Source organism: Aspergillus welwitschiae, assembly GCF_003344945.1.
Source record: "Aspergillus welwitschiae strain CBS 139.54b unplaced genomic scaffold BDQ94scaffold_31, whole genome shotgun sequence".
Lineage (NCBI taxonomy): Eukaryota > Fungi > Ascomycota > Eurotiomycetes > Eurotiales > Aspergillaceae > Aspergillus > Aspergillus welwitschiae.
This window is the reverse complement of record NW_020798725.1, coordinates 344047-357329: the sequence shown is the minus strand read 5'-3', so window position 1 is coordinate 357329 and position 13283 is coordinate 344047. Positions and strand designations below refer to the sequence as shown.

The window sequence follows — 13283 nt, the reverse complement described above, 5'->3', positions numbered from 1 at the left end:
AACAGCATAGTTGAACAGTTGGCTATTGCGTGGAGATGCATGGAACTTATTGAGGGTTCAAGTGGATTTTATTTTGTATGGAGATGCTCTATAGCGAGTGTAGGAAGGATCTCTGTAGGTTTTCTTCCCCAAGAGGGTTTTCCTACAGACTTTTATACCTATCCATGGAGTCCATCCGGATGTGGTATAAAAGATAGAATTATGATCCTATTGAAACCTACATGAAGACATACCGCCTATATAGTATAATTTGACCGGTATACGTCTTTATCTACCAGTATTTCGAGTATAAGTTTGTACTAGTTGAGTTGAGTTTGTATGTCCTCGATAGCAGCGTCGTCAATTGAGTTGCTTCAAACCAAGTGATTTACTGCTTATAGGTCATGAGTAGGAGAAAAGATCTGCCAATGATATGTCACACAATCTACTACATCTCTGTTTCAAGTACATGGATCAGATTATTTAGGCTCATATTTTAATTGTGAAATCGCTCAATTATAGAAGACTTACATACCATCATACAGCCTTGCCATCACGTGTTCCGTAACTTATAGACAAATATATATACTAGAATGGCGATTGATGCAAACCTCTTCAGTATCACAATCTAGGTCTTAGGGAGTCAAGATAATGCGTCTATTCTCTATCAATAGTGACAATTCCGCAGCGTAAAATGTCAAAGTCATCTACATCACAATCGCGACACAATCTGACTCACCAGGAACGGCTTCACCACGACATGACATACTATGGCATCATCACAGAGGGAACTTCTGTTTCCCATCAGAAATCTTCTTTCTTTTCCTGTCTTTCCCTTTACCATACTACTCTCTGTCCCATCAAACCCACCACTTCATCCGCATCAACCACGAACACGTCTAAACCTCAATATACTAAACAACCACCTCGAACTCATCTTATACATCCACCAAAATGAAGTACACAGACGGCCAAGTCACCTATTCCTCCTCGCAGATCATCGACCTAGAGGCCAACAACCATAAACCCTCAATGGAAAACATCCCCTTGTCGACTTATGCCACTGCACAGGCTCAGCCATGTGACACCGCCTGGCCAGGCAGTCCTGAGGAACAGACAAGTGATCAGGAGCAAACAAAGGCGCTGGAACCGAGACCTACCCTAGCCCCTAGTGAGTACTACACCTGCTTTAGTGCTTGTTCTTCTCTAAATGTCTCTAGGACGCCGCTCGTGCTGTGGAGCTTTGTTTAGGTTTCTCCTGTACTTCATCGGTTTTGGGACCTTGTTCCTTTTGGGTTTAGCGGGGGTTTATTTTTCTATGTAGGTATTTACCTACGTTTGGCTGACTGGTGAGATAGGTTCCATGGCTAATGGTGTTATAGTTGGTATATCGTTGATAAGGCTAGTGCTATGAGATAGGGAGGCGGTGCTTAGGGTATGTCTTGTTGAAAGAAGGAGATTGTGATCATTTGTTGAGGGGAGATGGATAACTTGCTAACTTGTGTGTATGTCTTGGTTTTGGTTCAGCGAAATTGTCAGATTGGAATTAGCGTTGGATTTGAGCGATTGGTCCTTGGGAGAGTCTTTGCTATATGTTGGTCAGATGTCACTGTGATGTTTATTGTGAGCTGTTAGGAGTATCTGCGAGGAGGATATGACTTGAATTATACCCCGGTTACATGTCAAGAACCCCTTAAGACTGAAGATGTAGATCACGTCTGTCATACTGCAACTTTATAGCTGTGTGAAGTGACACCCAATCAGTGAGGTATAACCACCACAGTAAGCAGCATGCTTCCAATAGTAGGGTTCAGTACAGCCTCACTTGATATTCGCATCTCAGAATCCACACCCACAACCTGTGCTACTCACCTCCAAGCCCAGTCTGTTCACCTCACTCCATCTCAGCACTACCACCATACCCAACTGCTCTTCCTCCTCTCCCTCTACTAACTCCTTCTGCACCACCAATAATTAACCTAACTCTTCCTCCTCCTCCTACTACTACCACGCAACAAAATGTCCACCCAACCACCTCCCCCAACCCTCCACCACCTCCTCTCCCGCCTCGCCCAAGCGAAGCGCCTCTTCCTCAAACCCAAACCCAAACGCCGACGCACACAACAAAGAGTTACCAAAGAGAAACCCACTACCACCACCCGCGAATACTCCCTCCGCAAGCGCCCTCCACCCACCTCAACGCCCAACACAATCCTCACCTCCTGGCGCGACGAAGACGACAGCACCGACGACGACGACTACGATCCTCGAATCGAGCGAGCATATCTAAAACGCAAGAAGCCGTTGAAGCGAGCCAAAAACGAAAACTTGAGTCTCATCGTGAAGATCAAGTTAAACATGGATAGCGAATCCGGAAAGACCTTTCTGGCAAGTTTGGGGATGTATCAGGATGATGATATCCCAATGATTAGGGATGAGGGACTTGAAATGATGGAGGATATGAATACGGTTGGGGAGATGGATGATGCTGAACAACGGATGTCAATATCGTCGTCGTGCAAGGCGTGCGTTGAGGGAGGGAGGGTATGTTCCATAGGAGGTACTTCTATGGAGGGTCAAGAGCAGAACGGAGAACAGGAAACAGACACAGGGATGAAATACCCATGTGAACAATGCATCAGGGATACTATTGTCTGCGAACCTATGTCTATACCTGTCACATCCTTAACCCCAGCCTCTAACCCATGCATCACACCCCCCATCCCCATCCCCATGCCCTCCACAACAGAAGACAATTACCCAATAATCCAACCAACCACAATCACCACCTCCCTCACCCACCCCATAACCCTCACTCCAGCCCCCCAAACCTGCTCCTTCTGCCCATCCCTCCCCTACAGCCTGTTCGGGCACTACCAACCCCCGCGGACAATCTCCGTGCTACCATTCCTGCCCCCGGGAAATAAAGCAGGAGATTACCTGGAACTCCACCCCCAAATACCCAATTCTACCAATCATCATCATAATCATCATCATCATCCGCAAACACGCATATGCGTGACATGTGCGTTGGAGAGGCTACGAATAATGCTTTGCGGACAGCAGTTACCATCAACACCGTCTACATCAGGATCTGAATCAGCAAATCATAAGATCCTTCCGTTGAAGGGCTACGATCCTGATACTTTTGATTTTGAGATGGCGTATACTAATCTTGCTGCTACGTCGATATCCACTTCTTCTAGTCCATGGTGTTCTCTCTGCCCGCACCCTGCGTTCTACGGATGTGGGAGACTTCAGAGTAGGGATGTGTTTCTCGAGGAAGTGACGGAGCCTCAGGCGATGGGTGTCGGATGCGGGTTACTGCTCTGTGAGCGGTGTGAGGTGTTGCTGCGAATATACAAGGGGAAGGTAGAGGATGTGGTGAGGAGGAATGAGGAGGATGCGATTAAGAATAATGGTGGAGGGGATGGGATTGGTGGGAGTAGAGCGGATGTGGGGTTTCTGTTAAAGGGGGGGTGGCTTTGGAGGGTGTTCATGGGAGAAGGGGATTCCCTTCCTTCTAATAATCTTCTAAAGTGACTTGAGGGCTGCATTACATCGAGAATGAGGTTTGAATTAATCTTGATTAAGCCAATATCCGTAGATTAAGAGTCTCAGTTCGCCACGCCTCGCTAATACATAGAAAATCCCAACGCCATCAGCTGCAGATACAGTCTTACTGCAGTCCCATCATTGAACTTCAGATAGCTTCACCGAGTCAAGATACTTGCATCGACTCCCGTCCCTCCAGCTGCTTACGTCGGGGGATTTGCACCCCGTTTCGCAGCTGCTCCAATTTGATCACCCCCGGTCCTGTGCAGATCCTTCCTGTCTGCATCAGATTGCGCAGACGTTTGCGCCGCGCCTCGCCACTGCGCTCCTCACCACGCCCGACCCCTTCATCTACCCACTCGACTCGCTGCACCTTGAAGCTCATGCCGTCATGTGAGCCCTCCCAGGCTCTCGACTTCAATCCAAACAACACGCTGGAGTCGTACCGCTCCAGCCGGGGTAGAATCAGCAGCGTAATATGCAGGTCCTTGTCGTTTGGTGGCACGGGCGGCACCCGGGGTCGCTCGCCATCTTCCGCTCCAACATCTTGCGCCGTCTTAGGTGCGTGCTGATACGAATCCCTAATTTCCAGGTCCAGTAGGTCCACATCCACGTCCTCACCCCAAGCACCGCGGATGAAGCCAGAGTGGATTGCCGCGGCAACAGGGTCGGAGTCGTCCGTATACACACCCGTGCCCCAGAGGGCGCGACGCGCGCAGATTTCCTCGCGATGGCTGGTGTCGATGCGGAAACGCGGCACACGAATCGTAAATGTGCAGTTCTCCTTGCCTTCAAAGCGAGGCAATGGAAGCGGTGTAGTCGTGTAACCGAACTTGGCACTTTCCAAGGTTGCCTTCTCGGTAGGTGCGCCGATCCGGGGCGCATACAGAGTCGAGCCCAGGTGGTGTCGAGGGAGATGAGCAACGCTCGACAGGAGTGGCTCGATGGTAACGACCGTGCGCGGCTCGCGCATGGGTGTGACAGCCGTATTTCCGGCCGGTCGGGGAGCATGGTGGTGATGATGATGGTGATGGTGGTGGTGATGTCCAAGAGCCTGGGCCGCGGCGGATGCGCTGCCTTCCCCGGGGGTAGCCGTTCGGTGGAAGAAATTTACCGAGGACAGGGGACGGCTAGAGCCAAGAGCGGCAGCAGCAGCAGCAGCGGCAGCTTCTTCTTCTGGCTTATGGCGATGATGATGATGGCTGTGCACGTTAGCATGGGGTACTACAATACCTAGAAGAATAAGGAATAACGTACTGATGATGGTGGTGATGGAGATGCCGGCTCCGTCGACCGCGGGCACCCAAGGCGGCCGCCTCGCTCTCGGCGCGACCGTCCTCGTCGCGCGACTTTCTCGATCGCTTCCCGTTCGCTGAGCTAGGCCGAGCAATCTTGGGATCGTCTGTCTCTCCATTGCTGGACCGACCAGCCGCACTGTCGCGCTTGAACGGGCTCGGGGCCATGGGAGTCGAAGGGCCACTGCCGCCAGTGGTAGCAGTAACCCCTCCAACACCACTTCCAATCCCGGAGAACACTCGGCCAAGTTCATTCTTGATCCCCGCCTCGCCCGCAGGACCGAGGATCTGGGCCTGGGCACCCTGCACCGCTTGGGGAAGCGGCGATGCGCGTCCCCCTCGCTTCGCATCTAATCCCACCCCAAGAAGGTTACGATGCGCCATGAGTTCATCACTTCCTTTGCGTCGCTGGTCATCCGACGACGCGGAGTGAACGACCGAGGGTGGGCCGGCGGACGAGGTGGGCGGAAAGGCGCGGGTCTCGGTCTGCAGCTTGCTGAGGTACGGCGGCTGATCGTGTGACGGAGGGGGCGGCTGATTGGGAGGGGGGTGGACGGAAAGCGAGGGCTGTCGCGACCCTCCGAGCTGAGAGCCCAAAGACTTGGTGTAGCTCTGGATAGCGCCAAAGCCAAACCCGGAGCCCGCCTCCGGGACGGAAAACCGTTTCGTCTCGGGCGACGGGGGCTGGGAGCGGCCAAGATCCCAGGCAGACGCGCCTTGTTGGCGATGGGCTGCAGCCTCCCGGTCCCCGTAAGGCGGGCCGTACCGCGATGGAGGGTGAGACGCGGCCTTTGTTTCAGCCTCGTGCGCCATCGCACGTTCTCGTTCACGATGGGCCTGTTCCTCCGCGTGTCGATCCGCATACAGGCCTCCGTACCGGTGGTGCTGGGCCTCATGGCCCATATATGATGCTGCTCGCTGATGCGCACCGGCAAACGGTCCTTCTCCGGGACCGGCCACGGCAGCAGGCCGTGACAACGGACTATAGCCAGTGGTGCGGGATGGTGGTTCAAGGTGCTGCGGCTGGCTGCTGGGACGAGGTGCGGGTCCGCTGAAACTTAAGCGGCGTGGTTCGTTATACGGGGCTTCGGCGGACGAGATTTGCGGAGAGGGATGAGTGGAGCTGGGCTTGTCGGGATACTGCGACGATGACGGGCCACGAGACAAGCCACCGAATTTGGCCTGCTCTGTTATCGGTTGGGGAACACCGCCGGAGCCGGATCGATACGGACGTGAAGGCTGGTTCTTCGCAAAGGTCTTCTCGGGGGTCTGGGAGCGTCGGAAACCGGGGTATTCGAGCGGAGACGGACGCGCTGGCGCGGTCGGCGGGGACATGGCACCGGGAGCCGACGGTGGGTGGGCGTTCCCATACGGGGCGGACGAGACTGGAAGACGCGAAAAGATGGACGAAGAGCCTACATCCCGGCCTGGTCGGTCAGCGTCCGAGCCTAGCATGGACGATATCGACATGCTGCTCCCTGGACGGTGATGAGCCGGGTTGCTGGGAGGCTCACGCGACAAGAAGGGAGTGGACAGGGACGGAGCATTTCCCGTTTGGCCTCTGGAGGGATAGTGTTGGGGTGGTGAAGGAGGAGGCATACGTCGCGGCCCTAATGGCGGCGCAGCGGACTGCTCTTGGACACCTATGATAAGGGAGAAGTCGGAGTTAGCCAATATGTCCGATCCGCATAAACAACAGGAAACACTGCAAGAAAGAGCAAGCGTGGTGGCAGCAAGAAGGGTAACAAGGACACTGGTGGAGATCGTTGCGCGAGTCCAACGGCCTGCGACTCACCAGGGAACGCGGGACTGCCACTGCTGCCCAAGGACCTCCGGCGACCCTGGTCATGCGACGGGGGAGGATTCATGTCGCATGCAAAGGGGGACGAGGGAGCTATAAGGGAACGCGACAATCAGGAAAGGGGCAGATAAGAGTTGAATCGGGAGGATAGTAGGAACAGTAAAGGTAAGCAAGCGGCAGGGAAAAGAAAGGACCTGAGGGGGCGAAAAAAGAGGGAAGGGGATGGGAGTGAAGGAGGGAGGAAGATGACGATGGCAGCAGCTGATGGGCGGCGAAGGAAGAAAGAATGGCGCGCGACAAGCAAAGCGAGTTCCGAACTGGGGCAGAACCCGTGACTCTGGGCCTGGACGAGCTCATGTCCGACGCTAGTCCCACTTAGGAAGCGATGCCCTGGCATCCCAGACTAGCCCGAATCAGGCATAGCGTTCCCGAGGCTTCCTGGGCTGGAAGTCGATCAGGCGCCACAGACGCGCCGCCTGCACCGCCCCTGATTGGCTCGCACTGCCGGGCACAAAGTTTGGGTTCCTTGTCGGAATCTGGCAGTGACGCTGGGATTGTAGTACGGATAAACAAATGCTGCAGCCGCGCCACACTGCACCATCGCAGATGGCTAGACTCCGACCAGAGGAAAATTTTTTTTCTTCTTCTTTGCATCTTCCCAGCCCGGACAGCCCCTTCTCCTTCTCGCATCTTACTTGCTTCTAGTCATGCTCCCACAAGACCGGTCATCGCGACGCGACTATGGCCTGAAACTCCCGCATACCGGGTTCGTAGTCACATCGCAGCATGAAGTAAAAGAAATTAAGAAAACAACAGACAAAGAGAAATGAGAGAACTCGCGCAGAGAAACAAGGTTATTTGGTGGTCATCGGGCAATTTAATATAAATTGAAGCGATATCATATCCAAAGAAAATGCAAGTTGCCTACCTTCACGATATACCATCCGACGTTCGGGCTTGTTGATGTGACTGACCGAGTAATGAGGGTCTGGACGATGTTCAGACTCTCGATTGCCCCCGGGAAGATTCTGCTCCTTTAGCGAGACGTGGCTCGCTGATGATGTGTGATACCCATTGCTTTCTGTCCGATATGCCGCATAGGCGTTCTCATGGGCGTATGAGACGGGGGCCACGGAGGTAGGGACCGAGGAGGGCGGGTAACTGTAGGTTGGGGTGATACCAGATCGAGGCATCTCGGGTTCGCGGCGATGAAAAGGGTCATAAAACATGCGTGGGGAGGAAGGTTGTGATGGTGGTGGAGGCCCGTAGGCGCGAACTGGCGGCGCGGGGGGCGCAGCACGAGGGTCGTGGGCGACGACGCCCAACATCGATGGGTGCGTATGGTATGGATGATGAGGATGGTGTTTCTGAAAATCCATCATCATCTTCAGGGGAGGGGTGGGTTGGGACGAATGGGGGTTGCTGGCAGCATGAACGTTTGATTGATTGACTGACTTGGGGGAGGGAGAGAGAATTGGGTTGGGTTCGGGCGCGGATAGTTGTCAGTCAGTAAGGTAAGGTCGCGAAATGGCGGTAAAAGTTGAGTTTAATCGACCCCGAACGGGAGGGTGGGGAAGGAAGAAGAAAAACAGAACACGGAGATCTTCAGCCGGATCTGGTAGCCGTTTCAATTCAGCAGGTGATAAGGGGAGAGAGGATATGGAGAGCAAGGGGAAGAGGGGGATGAATATGGAATGGAACTAGAACCAGCTCCGAAAGCTCTGTGGACGGAGAGAGGGGAGAGATGGAAGCACGCAGCGAAAAGCAGGAGAAGGGGAAAAGCGAGAGAGGAAGAGAAAGAGGAAAAGACGAGTGGAGAGAGAGAGAGAGAGAGAAAGCGAGAGAGCGAGCGAGGGAACGGGAAAGGAAGAGAATTAGGGAAAAACGGTGAGCGACGGAGCCAGGGAAACGGCGCAAGAGTTCCCTGGAGGACACATCGGAAGGCTTTCAGGCCAATCAAGCGCATGCAAAAGAGCTGCTAGTCGGATCGATTTCAGACGAAGCAGAAAAGGACGAGCTCGACTGAGTGTCGGAGAGGCTGCAAATCCAAGTTGGCCCGATGGGGCCGTCGTGGGAAAGCGGGGAAACCTGAGTGGATCCCTCCTTAGACAATTAATTCCTTTGGACTTCACATAGTTTTAATTGCATACTACTTACTAGTTATCTAACAATTCCCTCCATTTTAGTGTTCGATACATCACGGTTACCACTCTTACTAACGATGCCCAATCCTTCAAACCTGGCCGCTCTTCCAAATTCCCCCCCTCTCCACCCGATCGCTGCCCGTTGGCATCCATGCCATGCAGCCGGCGACGTGTCATGCGTCCTTCCAGTGGATAATCTACTTAGGTGGGTGGGTAAAATCTAACATCTCAGGACTATTTATTTTTCTTCTTCCAGATGTGCGGAATTCCTTCCTGACACAGAATTATGAAGGCAGCATCCAACATAACACCGAGGAATTGAAAACAATTTGAGATAAGGGGAACTAAAAGTCATACTATCTACGCAGTACCCCTACAACAATGACTGGCTGGTTTCAGTTACTCCGCCTCAACCCGGCTAGCGACACACCAGATACCAAGTATAGTAGCACTATACTTGTACTCCCGTGCAGCCCGAAAGGCATGCTGCTGCTGCTGCGACCTGCAGGATGGATTGGCACCCTGAAAGTATCAAGCATGGAGTACAGGCGCAGCAAGCAGCAGCCATGACTAATGACAGCCAGAAATGCCTCTTTTTCCCCACCCTGCAATGCCTGAACCTGCCGATCCCTGACTGATGTGACCCTCCTTTCTTCTTCCTCAGTCAGCACTACTTAGTAACTCATCTATGTACAGTAGTTAATTTTTTTTTTTCATCGCACTTCGTTACAAATTTCTAACTTTTGAATGGTCTTGCGCCGCAGAAAAGGGCGTAGTACTGGCCACAATTAAGGGGGCCGGGGATATCAACCCATCATACATGCCACTCCTAGTGATTAATGGAGTACTACGGAGTACTCAAAACAAGGAATTCAAAGGAGATAGACTGGTCCGAATAGTAGATATATGGTAACTGCTTCTAGTTTACACCCCTCTAACATGTCAGCGTACATTCCTCGGTTCATTCAATCATCCATTTTAATCTTAGCTCTGGATCATTGTAATGCTTAGATACCTGCCAAGGCATGTACTATGAGATCGATGGCATTCCCCACATTGTTGATGATTTAAAGTCAACCTCCCCTTGCATGCCCCTTCCTTCAGTTAGTTCATGTGGTCGGTGTCATCGCCACTCACTACGTAGCTGTGCTGGCACACTACTTGGTCTTGAGAGCATTCACTGGCAGGACAAATTTAACCTACAGTGTCGGGTATCACTTGCATTCAAAGCACTAATCATTATCATATAGAAGGATTTCCACCTCACGGGACACAATTACTCGCCCCATGTCCAGCGAGGATGCAGCGGGTGGCTGGCGGCCGGGACGGTCCCCCGCGACCCGATGCTGAAGAATCGCCGCCAGCCTCGGCTAGCACACCCAGTCCAGTCCACTTCAATGAGGTCCGCCCCCTCGTGAACCAAGATACGCCAAATAGTGCGGCGCATCCCTTCTGAGTAGCAGGGTATGCCTTCGTACCGAGCCAACAGCCCCTTTTGATGGGCAGTTCGCACTTGATCCTGGATCCTCTCGATCTGCTGCCGAGAAAATCGCCCGCGATGGGGCGATCCAATGGTCACGCTGAAGTTGATGGAGGCACTGTACATTTGGAGGGCATTGGCCAGGACTGTCTGTCCGTCGACGCCTGAAAAGGTTTCTCGTGGGTCCTGCTCAGAAGCCTCCCTTTCTTCTTCCGTCGAGGTCTGTACAACAGCAGACGCTTCAGACCCCATTACGTATGATTCATCCAAGAAGACACTATTGCCGACGCTCTCAGGGCTGATGGTGAGTCCATCAAAGTTTACTTGCTCCCGACCTGTCAGAACAACAGTGATAGGCCCTGGGAGGACCTGCGTCCCATTTCGATGGGTAAGGTACCCACGTTCGCTGAGAAGCGCCAATTCAGACAAGAGACGAGGCCACACCTTCTCTGCAGATGACCGGATTTCCAAGTACAATTTGAATTGCAGTGCATCTTGTCCAAACAGTCCTGTTGTGGCCGGCATGAAGTCCTGGTCAGGATGCGCTTCGGCTAAACTCATAGCATCAAGGTGGTCCAGTAGTGGCTCCAGATACACCTTGCGCAGCGTGGACTCGTTCCTAAGGCTTGACACTGAAGAGCCTACAAGGATGTCATCGTCCTGTACCCAGATATCGGCCTTGACTCCAGTACAGCCCGCCGCAAGGGAGTACTGGATGGCATCTGCATGAGCTCGTGGGTTGTAGGATATACAAGCAGCCGGCTGGCCTTCAAACTCCGCAGGCCAATGAATAAACCCCGACTGCGCTTTGTATTGCTCGTGTAAGAAGAGATAGGAGACGCCATATGGCAAGAGCGAGAGAAACTGAATCGCCACTCTAAAAATGAGTTAGTACACCCTGATCATATGCTCATTATACTGCTGTTGAATGATATAGTAAAGACGTACAAGAACATCAAGAACAAACAAATCAGGGTAAGTGCGCGATCACTCCATCTCTTGGTCACTGCGGCACAGCATTTCCGAAGCATCCAAAGTACACCGGGACAGCAATCCGTAGGATGGGAGCGCAACGGATGGTCCTCAAGCAACACCCACGAATAGGCATCGTACTCGTCAGCACTGAGCAGGGGCTGAGTGCTACCCGCATCGCGGACGTTGACGTGGGTTGTGGCGGCCATTTGGCGGTCCCAAATCGCCGACCCGACGTGCTGCATCTAGAAGGGGGGTGGTGGGAGGCGATCGACGGGTAGATACCAGAAAACCCCGGACGGGGAGGTCGATGCGGTGAGTGAGGAGGGACGAGGATGGGCGGATTTAAAAGGGGGCAGAGCGTGACACGAAGGCAGGCCCAGATAGCAAGAGATCCATGGTCCTGTGAGACGTTGGGATGGCAGAGTTAAGTAACATGCCGACGAGCACAAGAGATGGAGGGAGTGGATGGGGATGGGGATGATGATGATGTATAGCTCCAGAGCACGCCATTGCCGGCGGCGATGGTTCGGATGTTAGGGAGAAGCACCTCATGGAGATCCCGTCTGCGGTGAAGGGGAACACGTCGGTCATGCTCATCATCTTAACTTTTTAACCATTGCTCCGACTGCAGCTGATTTGCAACCTCACTGGTTAAAAAAACAGTCCTTGCGTTCAATGCATCGATTGCCATTGTTTTCCAGGCTTGCTCCAGGGGGGTGCTCACGTGTTTGCGATGAAGAAAGTAGAGATCAGAAAGAAAGGATTCATCAAGTCTGGGCAGCTCCCGGAGCCCCGTTCCGAATATTCGCACCTCTCGTCTTGCGTGAGTTTAACTCAGAAGTCCCCATTTATCTTGCGACTAGTGGCACTCCTACGGTAGCACCAGCTCCAATGGACGGACGGACCATCCAATCATGATGATCCTATCCCCTCTCCATCATGACGATTATCATCACCCATTGGTGCATCGGTGTGATGCAATCGGATGACTTATTGGGTGCTGCATGCCAATCCCGGCAGTTGCAGTTTGGTATCACTCTGTTCATCAGTATCTTTATCAACGCCCTTCTTCTTCAAATCCTTGGACTGTCAATGGAGAGCCGATGACGAGGCTCACAGCCGGTTCCGCTTTTGAAGCCGAACCCCGATCACGTCCAGCAGCACCGGAAACGGGCCAAGCACAATAACATGCACACCTTCCCATCAGATCATTAAACTAAAGCCGCCGTCGCGTGTTAGCGTCGGATCAATCACCCTACTACATTGTTCAGTGGCCATGATGCCACTAGCTGCTAAAAAGAGGGACCGCGTCCAATGCTCCCGACCGCAAAGGGGCGTGTGCCACAACGGCCGGGCCATGGTTGACAACTTGACAAGGATGGAGCGATGACCACTTGAGAAAAACCGGTCGCAAATCATAAAGTAGAGATACATTTTCTCGCAGGGACCTCGCAATTCTGGTCAACGGAGAAAGGAAATTGTCGGCAATCGAGTCTGGTGCCAACGGAATCCATCTATGGCTTGCTCGCGCCTGCCCAAACAGAACCGAGAAGCTTGAATGTTGTAGCGGTCCTTAATAGTTCAAACTGATGTCTTGATATGGGTAGACTAGCCCCCAGTCACTTTCCTTGGCCGATATGCCCTTTGAGCCAGACTTTGGGGGTCTAAGCTTAGCGACCAGCAGCAGCGCAACGACTTCCTCCACTGCCACGGGAAAATGTGAAGCCACATCCAGCCCAGGGACAACTTGATGACTATGAGGCGCTTCACAAGGTGCCACTGAGGTCGCATGAGCGCAACCAGATAGGGGATTATGACAGGGATGTATTTCCCACCCCAACAGACATGTCGCGCCCTGGACTTAAGATATCAGTCATATTCGGTTATGCGGCGATACGGCGTGCACGTATTGCCTCATTTGGTCCGTTGAAATCGTCATGCTTCTTGTCAGTAACAGATATAGTACACAAATTTGAATTGGAACTTCATTTTCAGCAGTGAGCTCAAGCGTCACGTTCCCGCACAACTAAATAAGTCCATAGTACTTTCCTTCA

General features: G+C 52.8%; 7 protein-coding genes across 7 annotated transcripts; 3 read left to right on the top strand and 4 right to left on the bottom strand.

The window, feature by feature from the left end:
- Window positions 1-933: 933 nt before the first annotated feature.
- BDQ94DRAFT_173218 (uncharacterized protein) lies at window positions 934-1230 on the top strand (the record flags this gene model as incomplete). Its single annotated transcript, XM_026772110.1, has 2 exons — window positions 934-1154; window positions 1200-1230. The coding sequence occupies 2 exons, from the start codon at window positions 934-936 to the stop codon at window positions 1228-1230; spliced, it is 252 nt and encodes an 83-aa protein (XP_026623274.1).
- A 768-nt stretch (window positions 1231-1998) lies between these two features.
- Window positions 1999-3522, top strand: BDQ94DRAFT_181801 (putative C6 finger domain protein; the record flags this gene model as incomplete). The annotated part of the gene is made up of 1 exon (XM_026773982.1): window positions 1999-3522. The coding sequence occupies one exon, from the start codon at window positions 1999-2001 to the stop codon at window positions 3520-3522; it is 1524 nt and encodes a 507-aa protein (XP_026623273.1).
- A 17-nt stretch (window positions 3523-3539) lies between these two features.
- BDQ94DRAFT_149282 (uncharacterized protein) lies at window positions 3540-7204 on the bottom strand. Its single transcript, XM_026767349.1, has 3 exons — window positions 6625-7204; window positions 4792-6472; window positions 3540-4736 (listed from the first exon to the last, which is right to left on the bottom strand). Exons 1-3 carry the CDS (start codon window positions 6695-6697, stop codon window positions 3701-3703), a joined length of 2790 nt encoding a protein of 929 aa, XP_026623272.1. The 5' UTR covers window positions 6698-7204; the 3' UTR covers window positions 3540-3700.
- Window positions 7205-7206: 2 nt separating this feature from the next.
- BDQ94DRAFT_149281 (uncharacterized protein) lies at window positions 7207-8533 on the bottom strand. The gene has a single exon (XM_026767348.1). The coding sequence runs from the start codon at window positions 8013-8015 to the stop codon at window positions 7485-7487; it is 531 nt and encodes a 176-aa protein (XP_026623271.1). The 5' UTR covers window positions 8016-8533; the 3' UTR covers window positions 7207-7484.
- Window positions 8137-8713, bottom strand: BDQ94DRAFT_77879 (uncharacterized protein). Its single transcript, XM_026776516.1, has one exon. The coding sequence runs from the start codon at window positions 8594-8596 to the stop codon at window positions 8258-8260; it is 339 nt and encodes a 112-aa protein (XP_026623270.1). The 5' UTR covers window positions 8597-8713; the 3' UTR covers window positions 8137-8257.
- Window positions 8714-9972: 1259 nt separating this feature from the next.
- BDQ94DRAFT_149279 (uncharacterized protein) lies at window positions 9973-12037 on the bottom strand. The gene is made up of 2 exons (XM_026767347.1): window positions 11203-12037; window positions 9973-11131 (listed from the first exon to the last, which is right to left on the bottom strand). Exons 1-2 carry the CDS (start codon window positions 11469-11471, stop codon window positions 10051-10053), a joined length of 1350 nt encoding a protein of 449 aa, XP_026623269.1. The 5' UTR covers window positions 11472-12037; the 3' UTR covers window positions 9973-10050.
- A 44-nt stretch (window positions 12038-12081) lies between these two features.
- Window positions 12082-12352, top strand: BDQ94DRAFT_149277 (uncharacterized protein). The gene has a single exon (XM_026767346.1). It carries the CDS (start codon window positions 12169-12171, stop codon window positions 12334-12336), a length of 168 nt encoding a protein of 55 aa, XP_026623268.1. The 5' UTR covers window positions 12082-12168; the 3' UTR covers window positions 12337-12352.
- Window positions 12353-13283: the final 931 nt, after the last annotated feature.